We start from the raw sequence: 17,427 nt of genomic DNA, 5'->3' as shown, positions 1-17,427 counted from the left end.
CCTCCTAAAGCCAAAGCCCCTGCTCCCCTAACCTCATCCTGCAAAAGCAGAAGCAGAGCCATCCTGAGCCATAAATCCACACCTTGTTTAATGCCAGTTAGATTGTTTTACACGGACAAATCACAACGTGCTCGCTGTGGGGTTTGTCCCCACCTTACATATAATAATGCCCCATGGCCAAGACTTCACAACCCAGACTCAGCGAGGCCCTTCTGCTCTGCCCTCTGCCTGTGCTCACATAGAACGCACACAGCAGCATCCCAGACCCCAGCGAGCACCTCTGGGACCACCACTGCTGGGAAGGAGGTTGTGCCAGGTCCATAGGAAGAGCTCATTCACTCCCCTATCACCAGGAGAGAAGCCAACCCACCCCCAGTGCAACTCCAGAGGCAGATGTGGGAGCCCCTGGGGAGAGTTTGATGCAGGGACAGACACACAAGTGGCCATTCCCAGTCAGCAGCATCCCCCTGGGCTCAGCTCCCTCCTGCTCCAGAACACACAAAACCACCTGAATGTTGGGACTGCAGCAGGGAACTCACAACAGACAGGAAAATCCACAGCAACAGCTACAACCATCTCCAGCCCCGGTGCAAACACCCACCCTGGGCCCAACTGCTGCCCAATGTGGTGAGCAGACAGGACAGAAGCTTGGGAAAGCCTGTGTCCCGCTGCAGGTGGCGTTTGACTTCAAACCTGCTCTTACCAACTTAATGATCCAAGTTAATTTTAACTCCTCCTCAGTGCTCTGAGTGCTCCTTCCACACGCTGGAAGTTTAACAGTGCCTGTGAATGTATCACACAAGAAGAGAGGGGCTGCGAGGCCATGGGATAGTTTTTAAACCCAACTCCACACCCCTGCACTACACTAAAGTCATTGTGTTGAAAAGGTGGGTCAGAAATCCCGTTGACATTTTGGAAGCAGGTGAGGCTGTAAAACCACAATGTGGCTGCCAGGTTGGGCTGTGGAGCCTGGGTGCTGCCAGCCTGGCACATGAGGGCCTCATACATCCCTGTGACATGCAAAGGGAGCACCAAAAGCCTGATCCAGGCACTGGTGAATGGCACCCATAGTCAAGGCTGCAGTGAACAGAGCAGCACCTCGCTGCCCTTCTCCGTGTGGAGCTTCCTACACATGCTTCGTACACCACAGATACTGGTGGCACTGGGGAAGAGACAATCCCATCCCTATTACAGCCCAGTGCAGGGAAAGAAGGAAAAGGAAGAGAGAAACATTATCACTTATGCAATCTACAGAGAACAGGTCAAGGTCTATACACACAGCCAGGAAAATCCAACTGGGAAGAGGAAACAGCACTTGCATCCATTCCAGTGTGGCAGGGAAAGCATTGGCACATGGGCAGTGAGAGGGGAACAGGCTGCTGAAAGCACAACAGCTTCTCTTTAAAATAAAAACAACACAGACACACGAGCACTTTGCAGCTCAGCCCATGGCTCACCCCAAACTCACCAGCAGGCACTCTCATTCAACTTAAACCCCCACAACAACCCCCCAGAACCCCCACAACAGGTCCCTGCCTTTAACCTGGGGGTTAGAAAATAAAGCAATGCTTCTTGCTTTCAAAAAGAACCCCTGTTCTCGTCCAGACATGAGGTAATTCCCCCTTCCAGGCAGAAGAGGCCATTGCTCTCTCCAAAACAACCCAGATCCACACGAGTGGTTTTGTTTCACAGACACATCTCAACTGCTTTTGTCCTCAGGAAGACTCCAGTGCAACCAGGCCACTACAGACACCACTGTGGGGAGCCCCACGTGCACAGTGGTTGTTGGTTGGGTTTCTTCAAGCCATTGGTTTTCCTCTCTGTTGATTAAAAGGATCAGCCCAGAACATGCAACAGCAATGTCAGCACTTTCTGAATGTGCTCCCTCCACGATGGAGCCTCAAGTCTCCTCCAAAGCTGAGCCCCCAAATGGACTTGAAGGCAGCTGTCAAGCATGCCTAAACCAAAGCAAAACTCAAGCTGGAATGATTGTACTGAGTCACAACACCCCTGGAGAGCACAAAGAAAGACACTTCCTCTAACAGGGGTGCCAGGTAACAAACCTGGAATCCAGCCCCCATGCATGAGTGATGTCGAACTGGTCTGGCTGGCTCCTACCTCCACTGATGGCATCCAAGGAGAGCAGAACCCAGAGTAGCACATTAAAGTTGTTCCTACAGAGGCAAAGATGGTTTGGTCTCTCCCAGGAGGGGACAACGCAGCAGCTGGTCCCATCTCAGTGGTCCATGTCACACACGGTTTCTCCAGTACACAACATGAGGGTTGGAAGATGCAGGTTTAACATTTCTCTTGTACCCTTTTATGAAGGATGAATCCATAAACCTTTGGCAGTTCCCTCCCCTCCCCAGCCCTACCCCAAATACTGCCCAGCATGTTCACAAGCACGTATTTAATGATCATCTCTTGGGTCCGTCCTCCAGTCCCATTGGCACTCCCCCTCTGGTGAATAACTTGGGGGTCCATGCACACCAAGGTAATGGTTTCATCCTGGTATGGCAGCCTGCAGTCTCCTGGGTCTCAGCACAAGGGGTTTATCGTATCCTGGTGAAGAGGTTGAGAACGGATACTGACTCCTGACAAGAGAAGACGAGGCAGGGGCTAAGTACTGCAGCACTATTCCATCTGCCCTTTGAGGTCTGCATTAAAACAACTGCTAGCTGTGAGCTCCCCAGAATGCAGCTGTGCGCAGCAGCCCTGTAGCAGCCAGGAGAAGGACATCCTGTCCCACTGCCTTGGGCACACAGAGACAACCTTAATATCTCTGCAAAGTTTAACCCTTCACTGCATCCAGCCCTCAATCTGCAGGATCTGGTGATGAGATCAGAAGCAAGGCAGCGGAAGACCCCCCAAGGCAGGACAGAGCTGCAGCCATGCACACAACACACACATCTTTACCTTTGTCGAGCGAGTTTTGCTGAAGACGTTCCAGAAGCGCAGGGTTTCGTCTCCAGCTCCTGTGACTATGGCCTCCCCATCAGGGGACATTGCCTAAGGCCAAGAGAGAGCAACCTTTGGCATCCCTTTCATTTTTGACGTTGAAAACAAATCTTCATTGGAATGGAAGAGATTTAACTCTCTTTCTTGCTTGGTGAGAAACCAAGGAGCTACCTCTGCTTTCATGTGCAGTGTTCTGTCTCAGAAGGTGCCAATTCAAGCACTTGTGTGTTATTTAGGCAGCTATGGAACACATGGGTAAAATTATCATAAAAAGGATTATTGGATTAGGAACTCCAACCCATTTGTAATTGAGATAACTCCTCCCCACACTATAAATATGTGTTAAGGCAGAAAGTGTGATAGGACTGGCATTTCCCAGCTCTATTAGTCACTTTGGTTGGAATCTACCTCACAAAACAGTATCTACCTATTTATCATCTCTGTTGTGAGTCCACCACTGAAAGACCTGTGTAGCAGTAACAAAGCAGGTATGGGATCGATGAGGATTAACTACACCAAGCATTTTAATGACAAATTAGGAAGACTGAAAGCATCAAATTCTTCCCCTGCTGGCAGTCACCAGTGAAAAAGCTTTTGAGTCTTAAGGGAACAAAGAGATGCTTCTGCTTCCTTAGAAGTGTTCTGGCAGGCTTTGCTATTCATTAATAAAACCTCACATTTCCATAGCAGCAAATGAAAGGTAACCCTTGCAGGCAAGGAAACAAGATCCAGAGCATTTTTGTTGCTCACAGGGCAGCATTCGTATCTCCACCTAGACTACAGGCAGCTTACAGTGCCACTGGCACTCTGGCTTTGAGCCTCATCTTCAGCACAGAAGAGCCCCAACTAGATGCTTTATCTGCAGCCAGATAAAGCAGCTACAGAAGTTACAGAGGTTTTCAGAGACATGGCCATCACTCACCAGATACAAGACTCGGTATGAATGCCCCGTGAGCTTTGCTACTTGAGTTAAGGAGGGGTATTTCCAGACGAGGATCTGGTTCTGCGAGTAGCCATGGGTACTCACCTGGAAAGGGAGAGGGAAACATGCATGAAGCTTCTGAATAGGAGACAGCTCAGCAGTAGGACTGCACAGGAAGGAACTTACCAGCTCGTTGGCATGTTTGGACCAGGCTAGGTTGCACACTTGTGACCCGGTGTCAATGCACTGCAAGGGCTGCCCTGTGAGCGTGTTCCAGAAGCGTATGCAGCGGTCGGCGGTGCCACCGCCGGAGGCGAGGAGCCCGTGCTGGTGCGGAGACCAGGCAATAGCTTTCACTGCTGCCAAATGCTCGGTGTACTGTTGGACAGGACTCAGGCTGGAGTGATTCCAGACAAGGAGCTGGCAGAGGAGAGACGTGATCAAACTTGTGCTGCAGTCAGTGTTATGGGCACACAACAAGCCACGATGTTGCACTGGGACTGATGAGGGCAGTTGGGCAACAAGGTGGTTTCCCACAGCCTTGCCCAAGCACATGCATCTCCACTCTGCATTTGGCAGCCCTGAAACCAGTCCTACCCTGCCACCAACTCAGCTGAGGAGCCATTCTGAGGGCCACAGTCATAGAATCCCAGTCTGGTTTGGGTTGAAGGGACCTTAAAGCTCCTCCAGCTCCAAACGCCTGCCATGGGCAGAGACCCCTTCCACTGGAGCAGCTGCTCTGAGCCCCTGTCTCCAACCTGGCCTTGAACACTGCCAGGGATGGGGCAGACACAATTTCTCTGGGTACTTCCATTAGCAGCTCAGCCCTGCACTGTTTTTTGCTAGTAAGGACCACACCAGCTCAGCCTCGATGCTCCAGGCAGGTCTATCTCTCAGGATGAGTGCTGAGTTTCAGGTAACCTTAGGAAGCCAAAAACATGCCATCACTAAACATGACTCAAATCCTTCTTTCTCTTTATGGCTGTATTATTCCAGAACACATTTAGAAATATGCTCAAGTTCATTAGAAGTTATTCTGAGCAGGAGGAACTGGGTACAACCACGCTGTCACACAGGCACTAGGCAAATTCACTACCTAGCAACCCATTCCAAAGGGCTCTGAGTACTGCTTCTCCACAACAGATGCTACTTCCATATGGTGTTCAGTGAACTACAAGCCCGCATTACAGGTATTAAAACTTCTAAAGCTCTAAACTTAGTTTCCTTCTGCATAGATAAACATTACTGCAATAAGCTACTATATTCTACCTAAATAAAGTCAGGAAGCACAGCTTACCAGTAGCTTTGTTGCACTCAAACCCCCAAGTGAAGCTCTAGATTTAATTAGCCAAATACAGAAGCAACATTAAATTTGCCTTGTTAATTTAATTAGATAGAGGAGGCTGAGGAGAGGCTCAGCATGATTCGTTTGGACACAGTCCCACAGCTGGAACAAAAACCCCTTTCAGAAAGGACATATATCCTTAAAGGAAGGGGGTCTGCTGTTTCTTGGTGAAGATGCAGAGACCCTGAGGCTCACCTGGCTCCTAGGCAGTACCATACCTTGTTGTCGTTGCCTCCAGAGGCCAGGAGCTGGTGGTCTGTAGACCATTTAAGCCCGCAGACCTCCTGCCTGTGGCCCTGGAGCCGCCGCTCAGACTGCAACGGGGGCGTGCGGATGTCCCTCTGAAGGATCATCCGGTCTCGACTCCCAGAAGATAGCTGGTCAGCATTCCATGCTAAAGCACCTTGAATGCAGAGAGAGAAGAAGAGCACATTGTGGGAGTCCTGCAGGAGTGGGGAGGCAGAACAGACCCCACAGTTGCCAAGGTTTTAAAAAGATAAAGAAAAATCAGTGCTGATGGATCTCCCTTATATCCCTCTGAAGTCCCTAGAGTAGTGTACAAAGGAAGATTAACTTGCACCACCTTACTGAAGGTATCACTAACCCCATTTCACAGGGCAATAAAGCACAGAAACTTCGAGAGTGCCTTGACTTCCCAAATCTAACTCCAGCTTTTGGATTCATAGCACCTCTGAGCAAAGAAAACAGTTCCCACAGAATAGGGGAACTGGAAATCTCAGTGTAAAGCTGCCTGCTTGCAGGGCTGACACAGGAAGTCAGGGGCAGTGAGAAAAGATGTTGTAACCAAACCTAAAATGCCTCAGAGATGGCGGAAACACCAGCTGCAAGACTCCACCACCACCACAGCCAGGGTCAGAACACCGCAGTGATGGTATTTTGAAGACTGCTGAAGACACAGCACTATCAATTCTGGTACTTTGAGTTCTGTTATTTCAAACAAATCCCTCACACAGAAGGAGAAAGTTCAATCACGAAGAAACAAAACATGTGAAACCTCTTCCTCCCACCCCCTTACCAACTCTGGCTGTGTGCCCCTCCAGCATGGAGAGCTTTTTTCCTGCAGCTGCATCCCAGATCTGTACAAAACCCTTGTGAGTGCCAACAGCTACCAAGTTCCCCTAGAGAAGCAGAAGACCACAATCAGTAAAGCCAGTAAGTACAGACATAAAAGCTAAAAGCTGAGGAAAAGACTTATGATAAATCCCACAAAAGGGAAAGCATACCAAGTTCTTCCATCTTACATCTTTTCCCTCCTAAGAGTGCCAAGCAGCCTGGCTGGAATATATTTATTGTAGCATTTTACTGTCAAGAACTGGAAAAGCCAATTGGCTTTTTCTCCCTCCCACACCTCTTTGCAAATACCTCGAGAATGTCAAGATCCAAGAGGCTGCCTTCTATCCCCTCTCATTTAACAAGAAATCCAGTGAGAACAGCAAACCACATTTGATTTGTAATGCATACAGGGAGTTTGGGAAAATACAAGAAAAACAATCTAAGAAATAAAACCTATAAGGAGCTATACAGCTACCAGAAGAGGGTCTAAATGAAGAGTTTTTCAGCTATTGATACTGACAATGTTGTACTGACCCGTTCTGACCAGCCCACAGATGTTACAGAATCTCCTTCCACAGAGAGATCGCACAGCCGGGTTACCTTGGGAGTAGGACAGAATGCAGTTAAGGAACACTTGCTGTTGTCAAACTACACTATTAACTGTCTCACTGACTAGTACCTAGTTTGGGGCAGAGCATTGCAAATGCTGGATCCCTAACACATCACCTCCTATAGCTCTGGAAGATGCTACAGCAATGGGTGCCTCACTCTCTTGATATGGATGATCATTTACCTGGCTAGTACAAGCACTCCACAAGTAAACACAAGTCCCAAGGCCAACACTGAGGACGTTCAGAGAGGACCAGTCCACCAGGTTCAAGTAGAAGTCATCCTGCAGCTCTGGGGCATCCAGCACTTTGAAAGGAATCTTGGAGATTTTCCGAGTAGGTTTTCGAGGTGATCTGAGCAGTTTCTGGCTGTTTACAAAAAACAGATACAAAACCAAGGACAGGATCTTACACCTGGCAGCAGATGATAGACACAGATGTAGCCACTCTTCAAAGCATACCTGCATGGCTACAGAAACACAGAGGCTGCAACATTCTTTCCAAACTGGAAAGAATTAGGTTGTACTGCTACAAAAGAGCTGGACAGCAAAGAGGTAAAACTGACTACTGGAAGTTGGCCAAGACAAATTGAGGCACAACGGGCACCTGCACAAAATTCTTACAACTTTACTGGCCCTACTTATTATCTCCCCAGATTCCTAAACCCACTTCACATAGCAACTATTGGTGCCTTCATAAAAAGCCCTGGAGAATGCAGTGAATCCTCTGTCCCAGCCCCTCCCTTCTTGCTGTCTGTGGAGAATTAGTATTACCTTTTGTTGCTGACAGGAGACAGGGAATATGGTGAGACCTCATTGCCATCATCTGGACTAGAACGTTTTGTGCTGAGTGAATACTGCATAAAGAAAACACATCCAGTGAGAGCCCCAGCACAACCAGGACTTTGGCAGAACACATGCTGGTGCCCAGTGTTAACTCTAACACCCACAGCCAGATTTTCCATACTCTCCAGTTCCTCCCTTTCCCATGTGCTCCAGAAACACACAAAAAAACCCTCATCTCCACTGAAATCCTCAAGTTTCATTTGGTCATTTATCATACTGCCCAAAAAAGCTTGGTTCCAACTCAGCTTCCCTGCCAGCACAGAAATAGGAAGTATGTAGCTTGCTGCAGATGCTTCTGTTTACCTTGCAGGCCACCCAATTTTGTTATCAACAGCTTATCTCTGTCAAGGCACAGCACTACCTCACTGCCCCTAGAAGCTTGCCAGAACCAGGTGCTTTGTTCCAGTGACACACACATGAAACCTCCACTGGTTTTAATGTCAGGTAACCCACTTACAGTGAAGAGAGACTTCTTCTCTGGGGTGGATGGTTGCAGCCTCCTGTCTTCTGTCTGTGGGTCTTGCACCTTCTCGATCCCTGCTCCTAAGAGTTCGTTCTTCAACAAGGCAGAGTAGGCAAGGCCATCTGTGAACCCAAATGTGTGCTTAGGCAGGGAGCTCAGCAGCAGCAAACAGCTCCATAAGGAGCAGCAGGATCACACTTAACATTCACAGGGCTTCTTAATAAGCCTGGAGCCACAGTTTAGAATCAAGATTTGCAGCAAGCTTCCCCTCCCCCCAGTCCATCAGAAATGGGCTTCCAAGGTACAACAGATCAAGAGATACAAATAGCCTCACGCTTCCCACATGCTTGTTGGGAGCCCATTGAGATTTACCCGGGACTCACTCTCATGATGAGGGCATTTCCTAACACACCAGCATGTGTTTTTGCATAGGCATTGAAATATCAGTGTTCCCTCAATTTCCAAACTTGCCAGAGCTTGGAGCAAAAGCTGTAGCCTCGGCACAAGCAGTAGGAGTGTGGCCTCACCTTTGCCATTGTCTGATGTAGCATCCTTTGCTTTTCTGTTTTGACTTGGCGATTTTTCGTTTTCCTGAGAGGGAGAAACACATTTTCACCACACAGAAACATCATGACACGTGGTAAAATAACAAGTAAAGAAGTCTCCTGGATGACAGGGGCAGCCTGTTTGAAGACATGCCCTCAAAGGAACTCTTCTGAGCAGCATAAGACAATCAGAGCAATTCTGCCAACCACTTCCTCACTTCCAAGACTGCAGGAGAGGGGAGAAAAAAACCTTACATTTATTCTGTGGAAGTTGATGCTCCAGTTGGCCCCAGCTCTTGAGGGAATGAATCTGTCACCATGCTTACTGGGAGAAGACATGGGAGAATTAGAAGGCGTCAGGGTTCTTCTCATCTCTGCTACCTGAATTAAAAAGACACATATAAGAACAAGTGTTGATCACAGCAGAGGTCTGAAAAACATCAACAGGGTCTTGTCAAAGCTGACTATGCCAAAGGAGAAGAGCCTAGCACTAGTTTATCCTCTTCACAGAACCAGTGAATACATCAGAGTCCAACTGTCATGGGAACATCTGTCAAGAGAAGCAATTAAACAGCTTCTTCCTGAGTGTTCCCTCTCAAAGTGACCCTGTCGAGGCAGACCCGAGGCAGGTGGAATGGTACAGGCTGCTGCAGGGTGAGCAGCACCTTCCTCACCTTCAGCCACATTGCTTTGGCATAGAATTCATTTCTGTTGGAAGGTACCCCAGCTCAGAAAAGGGCTGATTTCAATCATCTTGGTGGCCCCCACTGGTTTTTTTCTATCTTGTCAAGCCCTGCAGTTTGTTGGTTTTGTTGGTTAGCTCCCAGCTTTTCATGTTCACATTTGCTTACTGAGTTCATTTTATTAGAAGCAATACTAAGCTACATTAACATATCTTAACCCCTTGTTGTTGAAGTTATTCAGTTATTCTGGAACAGCTCAGGAAACTCACAGTTGCTCACAGCCAAGGCTTGCTTCAAGAGATCCCGTGTCTTTTAAAGCTCAAGTGAAAACAGCACAAGAAAACTTAATAGTCAGACCAAGAGCACTTAGCAGAGCCCATGTGTACTCACACAAGGCATTGTGTTCTCATTCTGTATGTTGATTTGGCGTAGGAGACGTCTCTCATAATCTGGTCCATTTTGGAAGCAGAAGGTTTGAGGAGTCCCGGCAGGCCAAGGATTTTGCACATCGATCAAGTCCAACTAGTAATTAGTCTGCTGCAAAAACACAGGCCAAGAAAACCACCAGATTATTCAACATTTAATATAGAAGCAGCCTCTTCCCAGCCTCTTCTGTCTGTTCTTTCAGCCTAAGACCATTTTTCCTATCCACAGCGGTGCACACCACAGTGCTGACACTGCCTGGGGGTAACTTTCAGCTGTGTCAAAAGTCTTGCAGACTCTTAGTACCTACACACTGCTATGGACTAGGCAGCCCCCTTGGGTTAACATCCAATGGCTGATGCCCATGCTCTCCCAGTTTCTCTTGGCTACTCCAAGCTCTGAGGGCACGAGCAGCAAGCGTTGCTGCCCAACTCACTCTCATGCTTTGCCCCTAGGTTACACGATACAAAACACCATAAGAGAGGTGCCTAAGTTGGTCTTTTCAACCACCAGACAAACTCCCAAGGGAAAGGTGGAATCTAACACACAGGCCTCACCCCCTCTGCAATGGGAGAGGTTTGCTGCAGGGCCTTTACCTCAAAGAAAAAAACCACACACCCAGCGTCTGCTCAGAGGGGTTCAGTGAGACATGACTGAACTATTGCAATATTCTCTGTAATTAGTCTGAAAGTTTGAAATCTAGAGCATGGTCTGGAGCAGAGATACCTTCCCTTTAGCTGAGCTATTTCTTAGTGCTGAAACTTGACTTCTTACAGATGCTGAAATGCGAGGTTTTTTCCTCCCCGCCATTAAACATCCCAATGCTTTTGCAGGAGCATCCCTCGACTGCCAACTGTTTCAGCTTCGCCCAAGTCAAGAGTCAGAGACTGCATTACTGTGAGGGAGAAGTTAGAGAAGTCTGTGATGCTATTAACAAAAGGCGGTTAAAAAAAATGAATGCATCGCATGTCAAGCACTTCCCCCTCCTCTTTGTAATTCACATCATCACCAACTTGACCTACCCCTGATCTACAGGATCTACATTAAAGGTTAACAGGACCCCTCAAATCACAAAAAATGCCATGGGTCATCATCCCCCCCCCCCCCTTTCTTTTTTTTGGGCTTAACACCATGAATCATCAAATTATGGAATCCCAGACAGCTTTGGGTTGGAGAGGACCTTAAAACTCCTCCAGTTCCAACCCCTGCCACAGGAAGGGACCCCTTCCACTGGAGCAGCTGCTCCAAGCCTGTGTCCAGCCTGGCTTTGAGCACTGCCAGGGATGGGGCAGCCACAGCTTCTCTGGGCACCCTGTGCCAGCGCCTCAGCACCCTCCCAGGGAACAGCTTCTGCCTAAGACCTCACCTCATCTCCCCCTTGGGCAGGTTCAAGCCATTCCCCTTGCCTGTCCTACAGGCCCTGGTCAAAGAGCCCCTCTCTGGGTTTGGTGTAGCCCCTTTAGGCACTGGGAGCTGTTCAAAGGTTTCCCCCTTAAGGAGCTGATTTTAGACTTCATTTATATCTTTCCAAAGCAACCTACAGTCCCTAGAGAGGTGACAGAGAATGCTGACCGTAAACCACAGAGCAACAGCACTAATTTAGGACACTCAGGTCATGGAGTGCTGCAGGGAACTGTGTAAGCCAGGATGACAGACGCTCTCTGCACGTGGTGTGGATTTTCACACCCAACACTCAGGGTTGGGAGAGCTTCAGGAAACAGGAAAATCTCTGTCTAGGAGAAGCCTTCAGTAAAATACACCCCTCCCTCCAATATTCAACCTTCCAGCACACCAGGACAAACCAGAGGGGTTTCCAGACACAAAATCAGTTGCTCTCCAGATGCAAACCCTTGCCCAAAGGGAACACTGGCAGGAAGTCTACCACAACACTGCTACTGCTGCCTCTTAGACTGGCAATGCTCAGGTACAACCACTGCTTTCAGCACAGATGTTTTTCCTAACCCTCCCCACCTTTTCCCCCATAAACTGGAAAAGAAGGGAAGCAGAGTCATGCCTGCTGGGCTGTACTCAAAGAACAAGCACATTTTCAACTGCTTAACTGAAGGCTCAAATACAACATGACCATCAATCCCCATGCAGGCAGCCAGGCCCCCAGATGAGGGGGTTCTACATTTGCTCCAGCCAGCTTTTAGTAAATTAGGATAAGAAGTTTGGAGAACTGGGGTTTGTTACTTCCTAGAGGACGTTTTCATTCACCACACACTACACTGCAGCGGAGAGCAGCCTTCAGAAGCACATTGGTTTATCTAGGCAGACACAGCAATCACGTATCCAGCAGAGGATTTCTCAGATCGTCACCATTATGATCATTACACTTTTCATGGCCTGCAGGGAGGGATTATTTCCTCTTTCCCTTCTCCCACACAAGAGGGACACACCTGTGTTCCCAGGAACCGAGAATGAAGTACAAGGTCTTCAGCAGGGCAGGACTGACACAGAGCATGACACACAACACACGCTCACCATAGGGTCATCTCTGGGCCACCTTTTTGCCTCTGGACAAAAGGCAAACCTCTACATTTGATTTAACAAACGCCTCCCAGATGTTCATCTATTATCAAAGAAACCAAATAAGATGCAGCAGAAATACAACTCCAGTTTGAGAGATGCAATCATTAGCAGGTACACTACGTTAACAGCATTTGAATGCCTCCTCTTTCCTCTCTGGCTGTACCAGAGGCTCAAGCAGAGTTTCTGAAGGCTGAGTGCAGGGTCGGTTCAGCTCTGGGCAGCTCATGTTTAAGAAACCTCAAGTGTTGAACAAGTTTTGCTGCTCCTGTGGATGTCAGGAAAGGGTTCCTGCTGTGCTCAACACTATCCCTTTCTGCAGTGCCAGAGGTTAGGACACACACTGGGAAAGGAGCTGGGTACTATTCCCTTGAGTTCCTACTTGACAAAGAGAGGAGAGGCATCGACCTCGTGTTCTGCTTTGACTTCACCTAACCACCAAATGGCCCCTGAAGATGAGAGCAGAGCCACGTGCAGCCACTGCACAGTCAAGAGGAAAGAGAGGCTAAACTGCAGCCACTGCACCTCTGCTTCCATTGTCACCTGATGGCAGCTTTCCCCACATAAACACACATTTTGGACAAGCTGCTGGATACACAGGAGAAATAGAGGTTCTGCTATCAGCTGCTCACCAACCAGCACACAATGGCATTCCTTTTGGCAATTACCTACAAGATATTTACTTCTTCTGCACATAATCATATAGGGTGAAAAAGACCTTTATGATCATTGAGCTCTACCATTAACCCAACACTGTTGTGTCCACCAGTAAACAATGTCTCTGAGCATCACTTCCTTTAAATACCCCTCTTCATGGAGACTCCACCACTTCCCTGCACACCAAGAGCTGATAATAAAGGACTGGGGATGGACAAAGTGCCTGGACCTCAGGCATACAGGGTCTTTATACAGGTGGAGTTTTTCCATGTTAGGCATTCCAGACTCAGAGGACTTTCTTAGGAGTAGAAGGGGATCACAAGAAAGGTTCACTCACTGTATGTGTTTTGAACATTTTGTAGACCTTCAGCTCTTTTACTTGTGGGATTTTAGCAGTTATATACTAAAAAGCCAAGACTAAGAATTGCCAAGAAGCCTTGGCTGTGAAGCTATTCCAAAGTCTGCTTCCTCATAACATCTAACCTGATGGGGCTGCAATGGTCAACAACAGAAAGAGGATTTAGACAACAGAATAGCTTCCACTGGGGCTTCAGTCAACAGCCCCAGAAACTGCTTCTGAGTCAATAATAAAGTAAATCAGGCTTCAGTATGTGATGCTGTTTCCAGCAAGGGGGTTGCTCTGTGAGGGCCTCAGGAACAAAACACTCTGCAGGCATCACAGCCCAAAAGTCTCATGAGCTTTACAACACCTCCTCCCCTCCAGCACCCCAGATGACACATGCTCAGGTTGTACTTCAAACCTGTAACCTGCTGAACATGTGACATCCCCACCACATTAACGAGACCCTATGGAGGATGTGGTGACATTCTCCCTCAGACCCCTCATAAGCCATAGGGTGGGACAATGGCACATCATGAACTTGTTCTGGGCACAAACAATCCACTTTTGACACCAAGTTTCTGTCACTCTTCTATGAGAGCCCACACCAGAAACACACTCAGCCACTGCTCATGGTGTCACTTTGGTCAAGAAGCCAAGAATGTGAAGTCACGGCAGAGATGCCAGCCCCGGCTCTAGAGACAAAGCTCTGAACGCCCCACGGCTGGACACGGGCCCTCCTGACGCTGGCTCCAGCGCAACCACTGTTAGCAGTGTGCCCGGTGCACGAAGGCCCTCGGCCTCCAGGCGCTGCAGCAGAGCCCTACCTCAGCATCGGCTCCCAGCCGGGGGCAGGCCTGCCCCATCTGCTGGGGCATCGCGGGCACAAGCGAGGAAGGAGCCGTTGATGCGCCGGCACCACCCCCAACCGCCCGCCCCCCCCCCCCTCACCGCACTGCCCCGGAAGAATGACACACCGGCCGCGCTCCGCTTGCCGGGGGGGCTCGCAACCGGGCCCGCCCGTCCCCCCTCAAACCCGGCGGCCCGCGGATAGGGACGGGCCCTCAACCCCCCGCCCCAACCCCCGCGGCCATGACACCGCCCAAGCTGCATGCCCCACCGTCCGCCGGCCCCACCCCCCTACCTGTCGGCTCGGCCCTGCCCGCCCGGCCCGGCCCGGCCCCGCTCCGCCTCCTCCCGGCAGGCCCCCGCTAGCCCGAGCGATGTGCAATATGGCGGCCCCCCCACAGAGCTGACCCCCGCCCACACTGCATTGACCCCGCCCCCAGGCGCTGACCCGCCCCTGCGAGCTGGGCATGATGGGAGCGGAGCCGTCGCCTCCTTTCGAATCAATACAGGAAGTGTCGCTATGGCAACAGCCGCAGCCTGGAGTGGGGAAGCGTCCTGACGTCACTCTCAGCGCGCTGACGTCACGGCGCTGACGTTGTTTCACGTAGCCCGCCAGTACGGGGTGGCTTGGTTCCATGGCGGCCTCCTCGCCCCGTGCCGGGGCCGGGGCCGGGTCCGGTTAGCGCTGCTGCCCGCGGCCTGGCCGCTGTCCGCTAGCACGGCCCGAGCCCGCTGCGGACCCCGCCTGCCCCAGCGCCGCCCGAGCTCCCACCGCGCTTCAGACACGTCCCGGGCGGCAGGGCCGGGCTCGGAGCCGGCCGCGCCGTGCCCGTCCCTTCCCAAGTGGCCGCTGTGACCCTGCCGCCGGTCGCGCTCTCGCCGGCTCCCGGTCCCGGTTTGACCATGCGGGAGCGGCTCGTTGTGCTGCTGTGCGCGCTGGCGCGCGGCGGACGGGCGGGCGGCGCGCCATGCCCGGCACCGGCCCCAGCGCCTGGGACGGGCCGCAGCGGAGGGCCTGGCTCCGCACTACTACAGCCAGCGGCAGAAGCGGCTCATGACGGTGACCGCGGAGGGCGCGAAACCGGCCGGGAGGAGGACATGGGACACGGTCCTCGCGGCCCGAGAGCGGGGGAAGGAGTGGGGCGGGGACGGGGGGGGTAAAAGCATAGGGACGAGGAGGATGCGGGGGGAGGGCACACAGAACATGGAGGGGGCGGATGTGGGACATAGAGGTGAGTAGGACACAAAGGGTAAGGGACGTGAGAAGTGCAACGGGGAAGCAAAGGATGTGGCACACAAAGGACACGTGGGGACACAGAGGTTGGAAATGATGGGGAATGTGGTGTATGGAGATGGGGACATGAGGGCGTTGTAACTGGATGAGCTTTACGGTGCCTTTCAACCGGTACCGTTGTATGAGTCTCTGAAGCACTGCCTCATTCCCCTCTTGTCTCCCCTCCTCGCTGCAGCTCCTGATCGCACGCCGGAGGAGAACCAGCTGCTACTTCTACCCCCCGCGCTTGGCCTGGTGTCAGGTGCACAGACTGGTGGGAGCGGGTGGTGCTGAAGGAGTTTAGTCCCCGGGATTGGCTGGAGAAGTTCCGGATGTCCAAAGAGACCTTCTTCTACATCTGCAATCAGCTGCGTCCTGGGGCTGGCTCCACACAGTGCCCACTTCCACCCCACCCTGCCCCTGGAGAAGAGGTGGCCGTGGCCCTGTGCACTTGGCCACCAATGTGGAGTACTCAAACTCTGAGCCCTCTCTTTGGAGTGGGGCCTCCACGGTGCAGACGTGTGTGCGGGAGGTGGCTATGCTGTTGTCTTGCTGCTGAAGCCCCTCTACCTCCGGCTACCCAAGAGAAGGAGCTGGAGAAACATGTGCGCATCTTCCGTACCCGCTGGGGCTTCCCCGCCACTGCATCGGTGCCCTGGACATCCTTCCATCCCCATCCACCCTCACACCCTCCCGTGCGCCTCAGTGCTGACTACTGCAATGGCCAGGGCTGGCATTCCATCCTTACACAGGCCACTGTGGATGGGCTGGGCCAGTTTTGGGATGTCTCCACTGCTTTCCCTGGCAGTATGGAGAACAGTGCGGTATTGGAGAGCTCCAGCCTGTGGGTGCTGGCCAAGGAGGGCCGGCTGTGCCCCAACCCTCCTAGCACTTCCATGGGAAGGCACAGAAGTACGTGCTGCTGGTGATGCCACCTATCCCTTGCAAGACTGGATTCTCAAGCCCTACCAGGAGGATGAGACGCTCACTCAGCGGCAGCTGCAGTTCAACTACCGCCTGAAGCGGGCACACAGCGTGATTGAGAATGCATTCCTGCGCCTGAAGGCACGCTGGCAGATCCTCCTCAAGTGTGATGACTGCAGCCTGGAGCTGCTGCCCACCCTCGTCCTTGCCTGCTGCATCCTGACACAACGTCTGCGAAGCCCATGACAACCCCTTCAACCAGGAGTGGCGGAGGGCACTGAGTCCCACCTGAGCTGCCCAAGCCCTGCCAGCCTGCACCCACTGCCATGGAGGATGGACGGGCCGAGCAGTGCGGGAGCTCATGTGCCAGTACTTTGAGAGCTACGGGGAGGGAAGGTCTGGGGAAGGATGATGGGATTGGGGTGGGAAGGAGCAGCCCTGCACATCCCTGCTTGTAGACTTCCTCCAGCAGACATTGGCCAGTGGTACCTGTGCGACTCGCAAAGGACTGTGTCCTCCCATGTCCAGTAAGGCTGCTGACTGCATTGGCCGTTTCCAGGATGGGGAAAAGGGATGGCTGCATTGTGCTCATCCTGTTTTTGACACTTGTTTCAGGCAGTGGAATGTATTTTGTGCCCTTTACTCTCCCAGGCATAGAGCGGTTCTGACAGTGTGTTGTGAGAGGAAAAGGTGGGGAGTGGGGCTGGGTGGGTGGGTGCTGCCTGGATTTCCTTTGCTGTGGAGCGTGGGCTCTGTCCAAAGGCCACTGTCAGCGCAGAAACAAGAGGAGCCCTTGAAAATGCTCCAGGCTTGGAGAAGAGCAGCTGGAAACTGCTCATGGAGAAGGATTTGGGGGTGCTGAGTGATGGAGCTGAACTTGAGCAGCTTGTGCCCAGGCAGCCAAGAAGCTACCAGCATCCTGGTCTGTATCAGCACCAGTGTGGCAGCAGGACCAGGGCAGTGGTTGTGCCACTGCACTGGGCACTGGT

General features: G+C 51.4%; 1 protein-coding gene and 1 long non-coding RNA gene across 2 annotated transcripts; one reads left to right on the top strand and one right to left on the bottom strand.

The window, feature by feature from the left end:
- Positions 1–64: 64 nt before the first annotated feature.
- Positions 65–9,977, bottom strand: FZR1 (fizzy and cell division cycle 20 related 1). The gene is made up of 13 exons (XM_034070859.1): positions 9,834–9,977; positions 9,016–9,141; positions 8,743–8,806; positions 8,210–8,337; positions 7,681–7,763; positions 7,093–7,276; positions 6,834–6,899; positions 6,262–6,364; positions 5,444–5,628; positions 4,067–4,300; positions 3,881–3,985; positions 2,917–3,009; positions 65–2,594 (listed from the first exon to the last, which is right to left on the bottom strand). The coding sequence occupies exons 1-13, from the start codon at positions 9,840–9,842 to the stop codon at positions 2,553–2,555; spliced, it is 1,422 nt and encodes a 473-aa protein (XP_033926750.1). The 5' UTR covers positions 9,843–9,977; the 3' UTR covers positions 65–2,552.
- A 4,951-nt stretch (positions 9,978–14,928) lies between these two features.
- Positions 14,929–17,094, top strand: LOC117437214 (uncharacterized). The gene is made up of 2 exons (XR_004550395.1): positions 14,929–15,301; positions 15,711–17,094. It is a non-coding gene; the product is annotated as an uncharacterized lncRNA (long non-coding RNA).
- Positions 17,095–17,427: the final 333 nt, after the last annotated feature.

Source organism: Melopsittacus undulatus, chromosome 19 (assembly GCF_012275295.1).
Source record: "Melopsittacus undulatus isolate bMelUnd1 chromosome 19, bMelUnd1.mat.Z, whole genome shotgun sequence".
NCBI classification, from domain to species: Eukaryota; Metazoa; Chordata; class Aves; order Psittaciformes; family Psittaculidae; genus Melopsittacus; species Melopsittacus undulatus.
Note: the sequence above shows the minus strand (reverse complement) of the source record. Positions and strands in the feature narration are given on the sequence as shown.